Source organism: Neovison vison, chromosome 13, assembly GCF_020171115.1.
Source record: "Neovison vison isolate M4711 chromosome 13, ASM_NN_V1, whole genome shotgun sequence".
Taxonomy (NCBI): domain Eukaryota; kingdom Metazoa; phylum Chordata; class Mammalia; order Carnivora; family Mustelidae; genus Neogale; species Neogale vison.
Window position 1 is genome coordinate 149433593 of NC_058103.1, and position 18238 is coordinate 149451830.

General features: G+C 46.6%; 1 protein-coding gene across 1 annotated transcript in view; it reads left to right on the forward strand.

Moving 5' to 3' along the window:
- ADAMTSL3 (ADAMTS like 3) overlaps positions 1-18238 on the forward strand; it is a 347085-nt gene that overhangs the window by 151659 nt on the left and 177188 nt on the right. The window contains exon 10 of the mRNA XM_044232432.1: positions 7534-7660. Coding sequence (XP_044088367.1) covers positions 7534-7660 — 127 coding nt within the window. The remainder of the gene's footprint in view (positions 1-7533; positions 7661-18238) is intronic.

Here is an 18238-nt window from a genome sequence, read left to right on the forward strand (position 1 = left end):
TATTAGTAATTTGTATCTTTTTCCTTAGTTAGCCTGTTAAAGACTTGGGATTTGAGTGATCTTTTAAAAAACCAGCTTTTTGTTTCATTGATTTTCTTTATTTCTTGTTTTCAATTTCACTGATTTCTGCTCTAGTTTTCATTATTTTTTCTTTTTATTATTATTTTGTATTTAATTTGTTCCTTTTCTGATTTCCTAAGGTGGAAGCTTACATGATTGATTCTGAATTTTTCTTCTTTTCTTACATATGCATTCAATGCAGTAAATTTCCCTATAAGCACAGCTTTTACTTCATCCCACATATTTTGATAAATAGTATTTTCATTTTCCTCAAAATATCTTAAAATTTCTCTTGACATCTCATCTTTGACTCTGTGTTATTTAGAAGTACGTTGTTTAGGGGCACCTGGGTGGCTCAGTCAGTTCAGCACCTGCCTTCGGCTCAGGTCATGATCCCTGTGTCAGCCTCCCTGCTCAGTGGGGAGCCTGCTGTGCTCTCCTGTGCATGCCCTCTCTGTCTGTCTGTCTGTCTCTCTCAAATAAAGAAATAAGTAAATAAATAAAATCTTAGGAAAAGAAGTATGTTGTTTAATATCCGAGTATTTTGGAATTTTCCAGCTATATTTCTGATACTGATTCCAAGTTCAGTGTGGTCAGAGGGAAGATGTTGTATGATTCCATTTTTTAAAAAAGATCTGTTAAGGTGCGTTTTGTGTCCCAGGATGTGGTCTTTCTTGGTGAATGTCCCGTGTGAGCTTGAGAGGAAAGTTCATCCCGCAGTTCTTAGAGGAAGCAGTCAAGAAGATAGCAATTATATCCATTTTTTTGATGATGCTGTTGAGTTCAGCCATGTTTTCACTGATTTCTCCTTGCCGCATATGTCCACTTCTGATAGGTGGGTGCTGAATTCTCCCTACTCTAGTAGTGGATTTGTCTGTTTTTCCTTGAAGTTCCACCAGTTTTTGTCTCATGCACCTCTACATTCTCATTTGGCACATACGCATTAAGGATTATATGTCTTCTTGAAATATTGTTCCCGCTATCATTCCATAAATGTCCCTCTTAAACCTGATAACTTCCTTCCTCAGAAGTCTGCTCTGTCTAAAATCAATACACCTACTTCTGCTTTATTTTGATTAATGTTAGCATGCCATATCTTTTGCCATCCTTTTACTTTTAATCTGTCTTTATATTTAGAAGGGGATTCCGGTAGACAGTGGTAACTGGATCTTGGTTTTTGATCCACTCTGACAATCTTCATCTTTTAATTGGTACATTTAGGCCAGTGATGTTTCAAGCGATTATTGATATAGTTGGATTAATATTTGCTGTATTTGTTACTATTTTTTATTTGCTACCCTTGTTCTACATTACTGTTTTTTGTTCTCTGTTCTGTTTTTTTTGCAGTTTTAATTGAGTATTTTATATGAATGCATTTTCTTTCCTTATTTAATACATCAATTATCTTTTTTTTTTTTTGCCTTTTTTAGTAGTGGCCCTACAGCTTGTAGCATATATTTATAACTAATCCAAATTTACTTTCAAATAACACTGCACTGCTTCGTGGGTACAGTGAAAATACCTGCAGCAAAGTAACAGCAACAATAGAATCCTGCTACATCCTTTGTATCAATTCTGTCATTCATCCTACTTACGCATAAGCATATGTAAGCCCGTAGCTATGCAAATATACATGTGTAAGGATACACAATCAAACACATTGTTGCTATTATCGTTTTGATAAACTGTAATCATCAAGATCTATTAAGAATAAGAAAAAATAATGTCTTTATTTTACCTTCCTTTATTCACTCTCGGATGTACTTCCTTTCTCTATCTAGATCCACATTTCTGACCCATATCACTTCCTCCTCTGAAGAACTAGGTCCGTAGGCAGAAAAATTCCCTCAACTTTTGTTTGCCTGAGAACGTCTTGATTTCTCTCTCACTTTTGAAGGATAGTTTCGTAGGGCACAGAATTCTAGGTTGATGGTTTTTCTTCTCTCAGCACTTAAAATATTTTTCTCCACCTTCTTCTTGCTCGCGTGTTTTCTTGGGAGAAGTCCGATGTAATGCTTGTCTTTGCTGCTCTATAGATAAGGTGTTTTATTCCTCTGGCTTCTTTCCAGGTTTGGTTTTTATCTTCGATTTTTTGCAGTTTGAACGTGAGAGCTAACATGTAGTCTTTTTGGCATTTATCTTTCTCGGTGTTCTTTGAGCTTCCTGGCCCTATAGTTCTGTGTCTGACATTAATTGGGGGGAAATTCTCAGTCATTATCACTTGAAATGCTTCTTTGCTTCTTTATCTCTCTCTTCTCCTCCTGATGTTCCCACTTCACTCAGGCCACACTCACTGTAGCTATCCCACAGTCCTTGGGTATTCTGGGTTTTTTTGTTTTTTAATTTTTCAGTCTTTTTTTTCTTTTTTCTTTGGGAATCTCCTATTGACCTCTCCTCAAAGATTCCACTCTTCCCCCCCTTTGTGCTGTTTCTCCAATTTTGCAAAGTACCAGAAAACTCTTACACCTACGGTCCCCACTGCCTTCGACCTACGCTCTTGGCTACTCTTGCTATCTATAGCAGCTTTAACCTCGTTGCTTAAAGCCAGTATATGTCACTGAAGACTGAATAAGAAAAGCAGGTTTCCAATGACAGAAATGGAAATGGCCCCACCGTTTGAGGAGCAAGCGTTGGAAGGGGTGCCCTTGATGGGGCAGAACTTCTGTATAATAGTGAAGTGAGAAAAAACAAGTGAAGGGTCAGGGAGTGTATAAGAAGGAGAGTCAGCAGTGTCTGATATTTCGGAGGAGTCAAGAGGATAAGAAGGGAAATGTGTTTGCTTTATTGGGGCCAAACCAATCCCGTTGGCGATCTCAGCTCGAGCAGTCTCTGTGACGTGGTTGGAGTGGACGCCGGGGGCAGGATGTACTCATTTTCTGTGGTCTGCATTCATAACATCTCTCAGCCTTGGGCTTTTGAAGTAGACAAAAAAGGAGGAATTATTCCCCTCGCAGGTCCCGTTTTAAACCCGTCCTTTCACGAACACCATTCCGTGAGTCCAGCCGGTCACTGTCCCCCAGGAGGCCCACATCCAGCACAGGCTCCCTTTCCCTGGTCCCTCCTTGCGCTTGCTGACCACAGCTCCCTCTTCATGATGTCCGAGGCTGCGTTGGCTCCAGTAGTTTCCAGGGCTTGATGGGGATTGCAGGAAAAATGTGGTTTCCAGTACTGAATTAGTTCATTCTGAAAGTGCACTTCCTCTTCTGTTTTTGTGATGCTGATGGGTAGGCTGATAATTTGGGCAGTGACAGGGGATAGCTTGGCTGCTGAAAGCTGAGCGCTGATTTATCGTGTGTGTTTATCGAGTTTCCTGACCGCGGAGTTGACGAAGAAGCCACGTTGTAGTTACGGTAAAGCCGATAGCAACTGACATCCGCTGGGTGTCTAGTAAGTACCAGGCATCGTCTAAAGCTCTTGGCTGTGTGAGCTCCTCACGCGTGTGACGTAGGTATGGTCATCGTTCCCACTTGGAAACGAGCTTTGAAGAGGCTAAGGAATTTTCTGGGTTTGAAAAAACAGATTCTGAAACCACTGCGCTGTGCTGATGACACGTGTACTTTCTCTGTGGCCAGAGATGTGGCTGGAGTTTGTAATAGGTTGTGAGATGCGGTTCTGGGAAGGGACAGCCGGGATGCTAGGTGGGTCCTGCACCACAGCACCGTCAGGCTTACGCAGACGCTCGGACACAGGGTCCTCGGGCGTGGTCATGCTGAGCGGGAGGGCTGTTGGGACCTGCTCACTGTGAAGGGGGGATCTACCCATAAACACAAAGTCTGGATTTTGACGTGAAATGTCCAGTTGAAAATAACACGTTGCTGTTAATGACCTTGCCTTATCCACTAACAGCACAATTGTGCTCTGACACCTGCTTGGCTTTCCTGTGCTAACAGACAACTGCCAAAGCTCAGTGCCTTAAAACAGTTAAAGATGACCCAAGACAGTCAAGACGACACTTTACTTCTAAGAGAATGGGGATGTGGAGTCCTCCTGTGGGCTGAAAGGAGAAGCTCCGTATTTGAGAACATCTCTGTTGACCACCACAGAGTCTATACACTCTGATTTTCAAGGCAGGAATGTAAAGTTTTTTCTATGATAGAATCCAACTTTCAAGGGATCTCAAACAGAAGGTGACTCAAAAAATTGACTCTAGAAGGATTAAATTAGAATTACCTCGAAAGATTCATTGGTTTAACATGGAGTGATGCCACTTTATTTAAATGCTATGTTCTTTTATTTGGTTAGGAATTTGTATGCAGAAATGGTGAAACAGTCCTTAGCTGAAGTGATGATTTATGTAGGAGTATTTATTCCTGAAAGCACGGCTCATGTATTTTAAATATTCGTTTAAGTCTGATATCTTGTGTAAGTTGTCTCATTAGCTGCGCTGTAGGATATGGGCCTTGTCTTGTTAAATTATACCGTGTAGTGCCTGCCTGTGTAAAAATTGGTCACTTAATAGTTTTTAATAAATTTACTGACACCTTTTATCGATTCGTGGTTTTTAAAATCATTCCAAGTAGAGATCTTGACTTCAGGAGATGTCACAGAGGTTGAAAACTGCTGGGGCAGCTTTTCAAACGTTGCTTATTATTGATGACGATGAGGTCCGAGAGCCCAGATTCAGTAGTCCCTCGGTTTCAAGGGCAGTTCTGACTTAGACCCTGTGGATCACAAGGCAACTGGAGCTTCTTCTCAGATATTATTTTTCTGTGATGTTTTCACTGCTTTTTTTGGCTGTAAGATTTGGATGAACTGTCACTTGAAACGAAATTCCAAAACAAATGTGAGTGCTCAGGGAGGTGTTTGCTTGCCTACGATCTTACAAGGCCCTAAATGCTCTTCAAAACAAGCCCATCCTAGCTTCTCAACCCACACCCTTTCTGGATGGCCAGATAGAGGGTGATTCTCATTCTCATGAAATGCAGAGCGCTCAGGGACCGAAATTGTGAGGACAGAGCTTGGCTCAGGAACAGGGTTTCTATAACTTAATGGTAGAATTACTCCCCTTGGACAAAGTTGCATGAACACAAGTTACTCACCGATTGAATCCCCACCATGCAAGTGTGTTTCCAGAATCAATCTCTCTTAATTTGTTCCACATGTACTGGTAAATATTAATAAAATTGCCCGTGTGACTTGGTTCTTTGTGGTCCGTCTACTAGTACTAAAGGTGTGGAAGGCGTAACGTGGTGTTAAGATTCTGATGTCAGCTGACCTGGGTTTTCTGGCCATTACTGACCCTATTGATTGGCTCTGTGATGCTGGCAAGTCATTTAACCTCACTGACATTCAAGTGCCTTATTTGTAAAATAGGGACAGGAGACACCACCTGCGTTGTCAGGTTGCTGTGAAGACTCTGTTGTGACATGCTTGGCGTAATGCCAGACACATGGAGGCACTCAGTAAAAATCAACTATTATTCTTCGTATTTCATTACCACCTTTATAAAATTATATAATCAGGATGAAAGGATCTCAAAAGCCTTTGGATTTAGTGACTCCTCAGAGAATTTAATCCCCTCCCCAGTTTTTCCGCCAAGAAGACTCCTACCCAGCTCATGGTTGAACGCTTGTTGTTGGATAACTCTGCCTTTTCCAACTTTCTGATGTTGATCTAAACTTAGGCTTAAACCTGTAGCTTTCACTGTTTGGAAGTACAAGGACAAATAGAAACCCTTTCTTCATGACAGGCCTTTGTGAATTTAAAAATATCTTTAATCACAGGCTTTTCCTTAAACTTCCTTGGAACTTTTCCTGTCTCTCCCTGAAACTTTTATTTGATCTTTCTCCTTCCCTTCAGCACCAGAATTTTGGAAAGAATAGTCCGTAGATGTGTTTTCAACTCCCTCCAGTTTTATTCCATCTTCAACACCTTGGGTGTCGTGATTCAGCAGCTCCCCGTGCTAAAACGCAGGGGCCGTGCCCAGGAGTCAAAACAAAATGAAAAACAGAGATGATAGAAGAGGGCTTTTTTATTAAGCCCTTTATAATGTTCTAATGTCTGTACTAGGAGTTTTTATGTATATTTTCTCATTTTATTCTTGTTATACCCTATGTGAAGTATTTATTACTATCTGTGTGTTAGTTTGAGGAGGATGGGTCTCTGAGAGTTTGAACTGTTGGCCATCCGCCATCTTGAAAGTGTTGGAGGGGCCGGACAGGGAGGCTCTCTGTCTCCAGAGTCCCTGCACTTAAACACCAGGTATAGAAACGCAGATAAGTTTGAGTGATATGGGAGGTAGGGGTAAACTCTCCCACCTCTTACGATAAGTTGGCACACATTATGTAGAAGACATATTTGTACAGTAAAAAGAAGTGCGCCTAGCCCGTGTCCTCATAGACAGAAACTCTAGTGGAGACACACACGTATCCATACACACAGATAGCTCACAAAGGACTGAGACGTAGTGGTACAGGCATATGCTATGAGACATTGCTCCCATTCATTCCTCTCCTGCATTTAAGGAATAGTTTACAAAGAGCCCAGATGTGCATACAGGGATGAACGGATAAGGAAGAGCACACACACACACACACACACAGGAATATTATTCAGCCATCAAAAAGAATGAACTCCTCCCATTTGCAATGACATGGGTGAACTACAGTGTATTATGTGAAGTGAACTAAGTCGGTCCAGGAAAGACAAATACCATACGATTTCACTCCTATGTGGAATTTAAGAAACAGAACAGATGAACACAGGGGAAGGGAAAGAAAAATGAACTAAGGTGAAAACTGAGAAGGAGGCAAACCGTAAGAGACTTCACTCCAGGGAACATACTGAGGGCTGCTGGACAGAGGGTCGGGGGAGAGGGCACCTGCGGATGGGCACTGAGGAGGGCACGCGACGGGATGTGCACGGGGTGTGACCGACAACTGATGGATCACTAAATCCTCCCCCTGAAACTAATAGCACACCGTATGTTGACCAAATTATATTTAAGTTAAGAAAGTTTTAAATCCAGAAATGGCTTATAAAGGTACGTATGGGGATCTCACGACAGAGGAAGGCTCATGTAGATAAGTAACGATGGACAGAAGGACAGATAAAGATACAGAATAGAGAGGGAAACAGAAGAGAGATGTTGAGCTCTAGGATGTGGGGCTTGAGATACCGCTGGGGAAAATGTGGAAGGGGAGACCGTGACCCCGATGGAAATGCTTCGACTTCAGCGGGGAGAGGAGGCGTGGAGGGCGAGGGGGCAGAGGAGCCAGGGCCTGTCATGTTCCGTTCATTTTCTGTACACAAAAATAGGACTCCAGATAAAGACGTAAATGAACATGTAAATGGAGGGGACAGCTTGAATTCTTCTCTTTGCAGGGGGGACTGGGCCTTGGTAAGACTCCTGACAGCCGGGCCCTGGGTGTCGCTCCTGCGTTTGTACAGCGGCGGCGGGAGGAGGCTCCCCCCGGGGGGCTGCCGGAGGGCCCCGCGGCCTGGCCCTTCCCTGACGCCCGCTTCTGTCCGCAGGCCGTGGGCTGCGACCGTCGCCTGGGGAGCAGCGCCCGCGAGGACAACTGTGGCGTCTGCGCCGGCAACGGCTCCACCTGCAGGCTGGTGCGGGGACAGTCGAAGTCGCACGTCTCTCTGGAAAAAAGTAGGTTTGAAACCCCGCTCAGCTCCGAGGGACGCGACCCGCAGGGCAGCCCGGCTCCGGCTTCGCCCAGAGCTAAGCTTTCCCGGGGCGAGGCGCCGCGGACCCGTTCTCCAAAAGTCTCATTTCTTCCAAAGCCTGTCGCTCGCATTCTGGGTTCCAGCGTTTTTCCCCAAGACTGCCTGTTTCTGTGAATCCTGACCCATACGGAGTATGATGGGTTTTTAAAAAATCTTTGCCATGTTTTTAAGGTAGAACGTGAAGCCACCACTTTTTAGTTGTCCCCTCTGGCTTGCCAACAAGAACACCTTGCCGTGTGAGTCTTCCCCTTTTCTACCTTCTCCTCTTTCAGATCAGATGCTAAAGTCACTCGTTTTTCTGTGTGGACGCTGGCCTTTTCCCCACCATTGTGAGCTTTGTTATATCCTGAGTATCCGCCTTTTGTCTGTTATGCCCATTTCATTTTACATTTACTTTTCAGTCCTTTGGTGATGCCTCTTTTAAACAGGGATCTCCATTTGTTACTTGACTTCCACTATTTGTGTTTTTAGGATCGTTAGTTTCGAAGTATTATGTGCTCGGAAACTTTCATTTTCCTCTGTTAGAAGTATCTGCCTTTTTTAGTCCTTTGATGCGGGCGTCAGGAAACCTTTTGGGTCAAGGGCCAGAGAGTAAGTATTTTAGGGTTTTACCGAGCAGGTGTTCCCGGCCTCGAGGTTCTGGACTGTTGTCGCAACAGCGAGGAACCCACAGACGACTCGAGAACAAAGGGCATCGCTGTGTTCCGATAAAACTTTATGAATGAACGGAGTTCATTCAAGCCAGAACTGTGGACATCGGCCACGGAAACTGGGCAGTGATGACAAGAGGTGCCCGAGGCCCATAGGCGGCCGTGGCAGTGAGCGGCAGTGCTGGTCGAGAGGCCTGTCGCCTGTTACTGACCGGAGGAGATGGCCAAGCCGGCGCCCCAAAGGCCGTGTGGCCGCTGCTCCGAGGGCCAGTCTGTTGCGTTATCACTTCCTCAGCGAGCATCCCGGCGGGGACGTGGTCCCAGCAGCCCGAGTTGGCGCAGAAGCGAGAGAGAGTGTGCAGGGTGCGGGCCACGCCTGTGATGCCGGGAAGCAGGGCTGCCTGACTGGCGTGCCCCTGGGGGACCTCAGACCTCAAAGTAGTACGAAGGACCCTTCCGAAAACAGGATGGGCCAGTGTGGCTGCTCATCCTGGACCTCCCCCGTCCTGGGCGCTGTTCGCCGAGGCTTCTTACTACGCGTTGGCAAGCAGATCCTCCCAAGGGGACCTTGTTGAAGTCCGGAGGGGCACACCCACCGGCTCATGAGCGACAGCTGTGGCTTTTCTGGAAGCCGTGGTGATGCCCTCTTCTCAGATCCTGCCGTGTGTGTTCTAACCCCCTTTGGCACCCAGGTGGTCAGCCAGACATCGACCGCAGACCTGAGGCCACGTCCTTTATTTCCCGGAGCCTTCCTCCCTGAGCACCTGCTCGCTGCTCTGTGTCCCTTCCAGGACTTCCTCTTTTTGCTAGTGGCCATGAGCACCTTTATGTTTCAGACCCTTCCTCTGTAATTACAGTCCATCTGCCCAAGCGACATCGTCCTTTGGGAAGAAGGCTTGCTTTTCTACTTAGAATGCGCACAAGACATTCATAACCAGCAGACTAGTCTGGTTTTGAAGTTTTCCTTTTCCCATATTTTTAAGTAAACATACATTTTTTAATTCTGACAAAAAAATAGAGTTGTTTCAAGTGCAGGAGATTAACTGTGATCTGTATGGTATTTAAATAAGCAATATCGAAACATCTAAAAGAAGTTTATAATATATATGTCCAAAATATACGGAAAAGGAAGTGAGAATGGAATCAACTGGTTTTTAAAAAGTGAGTTAAACTCAAAAGAATGGAGGGAAAAATACAAGACATGCAGAAATTTAAAAAAAATAAAACCCACCAGACTTTATTTACAGAAATAAGCAGTAAGCTGAATTTGACCCTCAGGTTGTAGTTGGCAACCCCCTGCCTGAAAGGGAAAAAATGATTCCTGTGTGTTTTCTGCCAGCACCTTTACGGTTTTGTTTTTCTCTGTTAAAATCCGCTCGTTTGAATTTATTTTGATGTGACTTATGAAATAGGGATTTTACTTGTTCTCTCCGTATGGGGAGAGCCCCATGGGAGGCGCGGACGGCGGCGGGGAGGGTTTTCCAGGTGGAGGAAACGCAAAGTCCGCGGTAGGACACTAACGGAAAGCCCGGGCGCGCTTGAGAGACTGGTTCTGTGTCGTGCAGACCTGAATCCCCTTCCAGCCTGGACCGGGTGGAGGGTGAGACAGACCGCGAACTGCAAGCAACCACGGAGGCCCTCGCCGTGGCGCCGCACACGTCACAGTAGGCGGAGTCACTTGTGCAAGTCCAGGCAGAGGAGCGACAGGGCTGGATCTGTGTTTTACTGGCGTCCTTCGGGCAGCAGGGGGAGGCTGGACTCCCTGTGCGTTGAGCCTGGAGGCATGGAGTCCGAAACGCTCGAAAGTGTTTGCAATCACGAAGCCCTTGTCCAGGGACCGTGGTGGGGGAGGTAGAGGAAGGAACTGATCCGAGAGATCTTCAGTGGGTAGAATCCTCAGAGTTCCATAATGCTTGGACTGAAGACCACAAGAGCCAAGAAGTGAGGACGCGGCCAGCGCTCCGGCTTGAGCAGCAAACTGGGTGTGTTAGCTGTTCCTTTGAGGGGGGGCTCCTGAAGAGGGGTCCCGTGCCAAAGATCAGGGCTCACCTCCTTGGATTTTCCTTCTCTTGGGAAATTTGCCCCTGTAAGTATTCGATATCTCGGTACCTTTGTGAGACCGCCAAACAGAGGCTCGTGTTTTGTCTGTGGTGGAAAGCTGGGTCTGAAATGGGGCGGCCCGTGGTCGGCTCGTGGCAACGTCCCCTCGGCGGCCGTGAGCGAAGGCAGGCAGGGCCGCCCAAGGGGAGCGTGTAGATACCCGAGGAAGCCGAGCCGCATCCGGGGAGCGCCCGGGCTCAGGGCATGTGGCCAATGGAGAAACGGAAGGGATCTGAGTTAGCGGACGTGAGAAGAGGAGGTAAATGCGGAACTTAGCAAACGCAGGGCCCTGGGAGCCAGAGGACTGAGTCACTCCCCAGGGGAGGTCACGGTCGACCGTGCGAGCTGCTGCTGACACCCGCTGGAATAGTCCAAAACGTCCTCTCTGGCAACCCGGAGACCATCTGTGACCTCAGCAAGAGTGGCCTCCGTGAATTTCAGGCCGGAGCCGAGGCCTGATTGCCGTGGGTTGAGGAGTGGACAGAAAGTGATACCGGCAGACGGAAAGACAGGAGGAGGCCACGCACCGGCAGCAGGTCAGCAGCTGGGGGACCGCGCAGGCCCCACGGAGGACACGGTGAGGACTCCGCTGCACTCGTGTGTTCGTCAAGGCTGGGGAAGCTGCTGTGCCATGTGTCTCTGGACCCAGGCCCCCTCTCTTGCCTTCATCATCCTAGAGGATGGCTTTCCTCTCTGCAGTTGTGAAGTCACTATAAACTTTTGCGCCTCTCCACACCCGGACTGTAAAGACGGTGGAGCCGAAGACATTCCTTGAAGGCTGTGCCCTCTGTGTAGGAAGGGACGTCCCCCCCTGGGGCGGGGGGAGTGGGTTCTGCCTCTTTCTCTTCTTACTGACATCCATACACCGTTTTATCATTCCCGTATCCCTTAATTCCTCCAACCCCTTCTAGCATGGTTTTGCTGCTTTCAAGCCCATTCAACAGATGGGGGCCCAAGGACCAGGGATGTTAAGGAACCTATGAAAGGCAATATAGAAAAGTCGCTAAGAAACTGGGCTCTGGAGCCGGGGTTGAAATCCCGGGTTTGTGGCTTACTACTGTGTAAACAGACCAAGTTCTTTTTTAAAAAAAAAAAAAAAAAAAAAAAAACCTCCATGTGTATTTTGTTTTTTTCATTAAAACTGGAAATGGCCCTAATACTGCCTTTGTAGATGTTGTCGGGATGAATAAGTAAATCACTCGTGCTGAGCGTTCCTCGTAGTGTCTGGCACCTAGAGAGTGCCCAGGAAATGCCAGTAGGGTTTTTATTAGACCTGTGGCGCATTTGGGTACCATGGATGATGCGGCTTTTCTATACATTCAGGATCAGCGTAGACGTTCGTAAATAGATGTCCAAGTCAACCATCTGTCAACCTGGGTCTTGCTTTTGAGAAGCTGCTGATGGGTGTGGAGGAAGATCTTGTCAGAGGTGCCCAGGAAGGGTGAACGAATGGGAAAGGAGGGATGCCGCTCGGGGGAGACCGCAAGGAGCCAGGCTGGACTGTGAAGGGTTAAGTCAGGTCGGCTTTTGGACTTGAAGACGGAGAGGGGAGCATCATCGCCTGCCTGCCCGGGTGCTGGGGATGGGCCTGCAGTTAGCGTTGGCTTTAAAAACCTTGGAAGTCTCCTCAGAAATACACGTCGTCTTGTCAGGGTCCAGCAGAGACTAGAAATCGAGATCATTCTAACTGAACCAGGGGAGAAGCTGAGAGAAATTGGGTCAAGAAACCAGTGTTTCTGGGGAAGTGTGCTGAGGAGGCCCTGAAATGGGAAGGGACAGGTGGGGGGGGTGTTGGCTCTAAGGGGCCTGGTTGCCTTTCCCAGTTTTGCGCTCTTGGTGAGGTAGATCCGATTCTCTCCCTGTCTCTCTCTCTCTCACACACACGCATTGATTTTCGCTTTTTGGATTATAGATCCTTTGGAGAATCTATTGAAAGGTAGGCATTTTCCCTCCATTTTCCTGGGATGCGTATGTACCCATAAGGCCAAAATTTGCCATTTCGATTTTTTTTGAGGGCATCTCAGACCCCCTGTGCCAGTTCAAGACATTCCAGATCAAAACCCTCCCAAAATCTAATCTTTTTGATTCCTTTCTACAAAGAAAGGACATCTGGCAGGTGAGGTAACGTGGAGAGGGCAGGGCTGCTGGCCGGGCCCCGTACGTATGTGCTCGGGCTCCGGCTAACGTTCGCAATCCCTGCCTGCATGAAACCACGCTGCTTCTCCTCCTGGATTTTCAGTACAACCCTTCATGTCTATTACTTCTCCGAAACTGGCCTGCCGCAGCCCTTCTTGGCCAGGATTTTCCTTGGGCCATATGGAAGCACTTCCCTATAATCACGCTTTGTGTGAAAGAAATGTGGGAAACCAAGCCATGTCTTTCCCCAAGTGTGTATTACGGGGCCTGCAGGGTCCACGAAGCTCCTACATCCTCGCCTTGCCAGGCAATCATTCCTGCCCTCCTTGGGGCTCACCCTGAGGCAGGCGGCGGCCGTGAGACACTATTGGCACAGGCTAGCTCTGGACAGAGTGGTCAAGCCTGCTCCCGGGCTGTCTTTTCCACCAGCCAACGAGGCAGATTCGAGGTTGTGGCACCGAGAGCCAGAACTTTTGCTATGAGAAAAATCCGAAATTAATCCAGATACAACACGCAGATTTCCTGTTCCGCTGGAGAAGGGGAGACTGAACCCACAACGGCATAAATAACTTTGGATGTTGGAACAGGGAAGTAGAGGCCACTTAGTTTTTAAAGAGAGAAAACTCCAAACACGGCGGCAAAGAAGCAAGCCGTGTACTTGGAGTCTTGATTGTCCACTATATATACACACACATATATAACGGACATATAACACACATATATATACACACGTATATATAATATAGATATATTATATATATATTTAAGTAGACACCGCACCAAACGTGGAGCCCAATGTGGGGCTTGAACTCCCCACCCTGAGATCAAGACCTGAGCTGAGATCAAGAGTCGGGCGCTTCACCAGCTGAGCCAGCCAGACGCCCCCACTGTTTTGGTCTTACCCACGTAAGGCAAATAAACCACCTCAGCTGGTCCGCTCTGGGCTTCTGTGCATTTTTTTTTTTTTTTTACCTGGTGGCAACTAAGCCTGTTGATACAGGGATGCCCAAGGCCGACCGGGAGCTCCAGCATTTCACTGGGCTTAGATAACCACACCCTCTTACCAAACATCCCTTGCGTGGTACTCCGGACAGAAATAGAATCCCGGGGCTGGAGGGTTATGATTATGACATTTTCTCTTCATACACGGGCCATTTTTCCTCTGACTGTCCCTCCCATGAATAGCCCACACACGGAACTCGCTCCGTAACAGGGAGGCTGGGATCGGCTGTGACGTGGCACCTGCTGCGTCTGCTCACACCGTCCCCCTTGACCTCCCCGTTCCTCCTTGGAGGGCAGGACTCTGAGCGATGACACACGTGTAACAGAAGTCTCTGTGGCCAAGGAATATTCAAATGCAACACCTTGTTAATTTTAATGAGATGTTCCCCCCTTTAATTCAATGAACGAGAGCACAGCATAGAGGAAGGGGCCTGACACTGAGTATCCAGGGCCCTGTGCACCTGCTCTTCCTGGCTCCCTCACGCCTTCGTGTGTGTGTTCTGTGTCCTCTGCATGAGGAAAAACAAGAGGAAAATGACGTGCTGGCCCCACTGAGAGGGAGTGCCATGCAATCTGTTTTTCACAGAGTAGCCAGACTGACCATGAACTCCCCAGCTTAACCTCTTCATGAATTGCCTTTATACTTATTCTAAAATCCATACCCTTTCCATGACCTTCAGAGTCTTACATGGCCGGCTCTATGTTAGGTCATGTGCGCCATTTTGCCCCTCGTGCACTTGGCTCCAGTCTTACTGTTGGGAAGATTCCCAAGTGCCAATTGCCCTGCCCCCCCATTCCCCAAGGATGCACGGACCTATCCTTGGACCTGGAAAGCACTTCCCTCCACTCTTAATGTGGTTGCCTCTTCCTCCACCTTGAGCTCAAGCATCACCTCCTCAAGGAGACTCTCTCTGGCCAATCCACCATCTAGAGCTGGCTCTTCTCTTTTCTGTTTGCTTCTTGCTTGGCCTTTTTAGAGCATGTCACAGGAGCACAGGAGATGTTGAACGAATGCATAAGGGCTCTTTGCTAGAGATGATTCTGCTTCCCATTATGGTTTCACCGAGACTAAGTAGTGTTGTGCAACAAAACTGCACTGGAAGCCAGAGACCGGATAATAAGCTCAGCTTGGCCACTCACTCTCTGTGATCTTGGATGGGATCACAGGGACCTTGGCTATTTCATCTATATGCTAACGGCATCAGCACAGATGATTTCCAAGACCTCTTCTAGCTCTGAAAGCCTATTAAGTAGATCTGTAATTTATTTCTTGGTTTTTTGTTTTGTTTTGTTTTAAACAGATATTGGGATTGAATAGAGGTCAGAGAAATAAGACCAGGATCTTATAAGAAGATCTTTACTAGTGCTTTAATGAAAAGGCTCAACAGAGGTAGCTTACCTTTATTATTCTTAAAGGGCCCAGGAAATTTTATATATGCAAAAAAAGTGAGTTGATGTAAAGTCTCCTCTTATCCCCCATGAACCCTTGCTTAGGTACCTTCTACATGCTATCATCTCTGCCTGTATGGGAAGCATTTTGTCTGTGCGCTGACCCCCTTATGAGCATGTAAGCTCATCAAGGGCCTTTTACACCTGCCCCAATGCTGACACCTGTTATGTTCTCCATAAAGATGTAGTGACTTGACTGGAACAGACCGAAGGACCCACTTAGTACTGCCCACGTGAATTAAAAGCAGAAACAGCCCCATAGGCAGCCAAGCCCCGTCCCACCTGGAGTTACCCAGGAGACCTGCATCCACTAACCAGATGAAAGCTTGGAGGTTCTCAACAATAATAATTACCAGGATGGTAATAACCGTGGCCTCCACAGGCTTTCTGCACATGTGCCAGGTGCTGCACTGAGTGCTTTTATGTATGATATGATTTACTCTTCAGCATAACCCTGCAGAGTGGTACAATTATAGCCTCCCCTTTGACAAATGGGACAGTGACAAAGGGGCTCTGTGTGAAATGCCTCATTCAGAGCCTCACAGCAAGTAAGTGCTTGAACTGATCTGACTTCAGAGTCCTGTGCTCCACCACCCTCCTGAGCTGTCTTCCAAGGGTGGCCAGAGGAGCAGGAGCTGGAATGTCCACAGAGACCTGGAGAGATGGGGTTCGAACAAAGGTACCACAAGGACGGAACCAGAAGTAGAGCAAAGGCTGCCTCAACCCGCTTGCCTGTGGTTCCCCCTGTCAGAGCCCAGCCTGTGGTTCCAAATCCAGCCTGCACATCTGGACCACCTGGAGGGCTTGTTCCGTGTTCTACTCCTTAAGCCCTACGCTAGATTTTGGGTGGTTTGTCTGTCACCAAATTTTCCAGGTGCCTCTGATATGTGTTTTTGGTGAATACCTCTGCTTTTCAGCCTCTGGTGGCGCAGTCACGGAGGAAATATCATTTTCCCACTACTCTTCTAGGTTCTTAGCTGACAGCCCTCCAGTAAGAAGAAGACAGATTAATAGGAAAAAAAGAAATTGAATGATGTATGTATGTATGGGATCCCACAAAGATATGAGACTCAGAGAAGTGGCCAACACAGGAAGCTTTTATACCTTTCAAACAAAGGAATGATACATTTGTGAAGAACTGACAAGACGAGGGTCTTAGGCTGTGGATAGTAAATGGTGAAGCCATAACAAGGTTTGTTCATGAAGACTTCTCGGCTCTAAATTCCTTATGTCTGGTGATAAAGATGTCTTCTATGCCCCCCGGTATGGGGAGGGTGCCTTTCTCGTGGAAGATTCATCTTCTGCTTTCATGTAGACGAAGGATGGACAGAGTGTCCTTGCCACATCTGCTATTTCTCAAGTACTTTTCATTTAAAATAATAAGTATGCCAAGGTGGCATATTTGGAAACCTCTATTTCCCACTATAGAGTCCAGAGGCCAATGAACATTTAATCCTCACCAGGCTCTTGATTTTGGGGATGCACTATAAAGGACAGAGAAAAAGTGGTATGCTGCAATGCTGGAGAACATCTGGACAGAAAGTTCTCACTTTCTGCTTGTGGGTAACGAAGCCCCTCTACGGAATGCTATTCAAACCAAGTCCTGGAAATGAGCATGGAAGTGTACGTTCTTAGGCACCCACCTGTTACCCTGCTTTTTGGAGGTGAAGGCATTTCAGGCCAGGAAAGAAATGGAGCTCCAAGTTGGGAGAGATGCCTCTGCATAGACCCCAGAGCTGACGGCCAAGGATGTTCAGGTGCAGTTTCAACAGTAAGAGACTCCCATGACATAGTGTGGAATTTGCTCAGGGCAGGACCATGGGATGTCGGAGCTGGGCAGGTGAGGGTATAGAAATCAGTTTCCAGCTTGCAGCTGGCTTCTCTCCCCAAATCACATCCCTGGTGTGTCCTTTCTCTCCTTTTTTTCCTTTTAAATTAATTTAAAAATTTCAGTGTTCCAAGATTCATTGTTTATGCACCACACCCAGTGCTCCATGCAATCCATGCCCTCCTTAATACCCACCACCAGGCTCACCCATCCCCCATCCCCCTCTCCTTCAAACCCTCTGTTTGTTTCTCAGAGTCCACAGTCTCTTACCCTCCCAGTTTCCCCCAATTCACTTTTCCGTTCCTTCTCCTAATGTCCTCCATACTATTCCTTATGCTACACAAGTAAGTGAAACCATATGACAATTGACTTTCTCTGCATGACTTATTTCACTCAGCATAATCTTCTCCAGTCCCGTCCATGTTGATGCAAAAATTGGGTATTCATCCTTTCTGATGGCTGCGTAATATTCCATTGTGTAAATGGATTACTCTTCTTTATCCATTCATCTGTTGAAGGGCATCTTGGTTCTTTCCACAGTTTGGCGATTGTGGACATTGCTGCTATAAACATTGAGGTACAGATGGCCCTTCTTTTCACTACGTCTGTATCTTTGGGATAAATACCCAGTAGTGCATTTGCAGGGTCATAGGGTAGCACTATTTTTAATTTTTTGAAGAATCTCCACACTGTTTTCCAAAGTGGCTGCACCAACATGCATTCCCACCAACAGTGTAAGAGGGTCTCCCTTTCTCCACAACTTCTCCAACACTTGTTGTTTACTGTCTTGTTGATTTTGGCCATCCTAACTGGTGTAAGGTGGTAGCTCAGTGTGGTTTTGATTTGAATCTCCCTGATGGCTAATGATGATGAACATCTTTCATGTGTCTGTTAGCCATTTGTATGTCTTCTTTAGAGAAGGGTCTCTTCATGTCTTCTGTCCATTTTTTGGATGTGATTATCTATTTTTTGGATGTTGAGCTTGAAGAGTTGTTATAGATCTTGGATATCAGCCCCTTGTCTGTAGTGTCATTTGCGAATATCTTCTCCCATTCCATGGGTTGCCTCTTTGTTTCGTTGACGGTTTCCTTTGTTTTGCTGAAGGTTTTTATCTTGATAAAGTTCCAAAAGTTCATTTTCGCTTTTGTTTCCTTTGCTTTTGGAGACATATCTTGAAAGAAGTTGCTGTGGCCAGTGTCAAAGAGATTACTGCCTATGTTGTCCTCTAAGATTTTGATAGATTCCTGCCTCACATTGAGGTCTTTCATCCATTTTGAGTTTATCTTTGTGTATGGTGTAAGAGAATGGCCAAATTTCATTCTTCTAGACGTAGCTG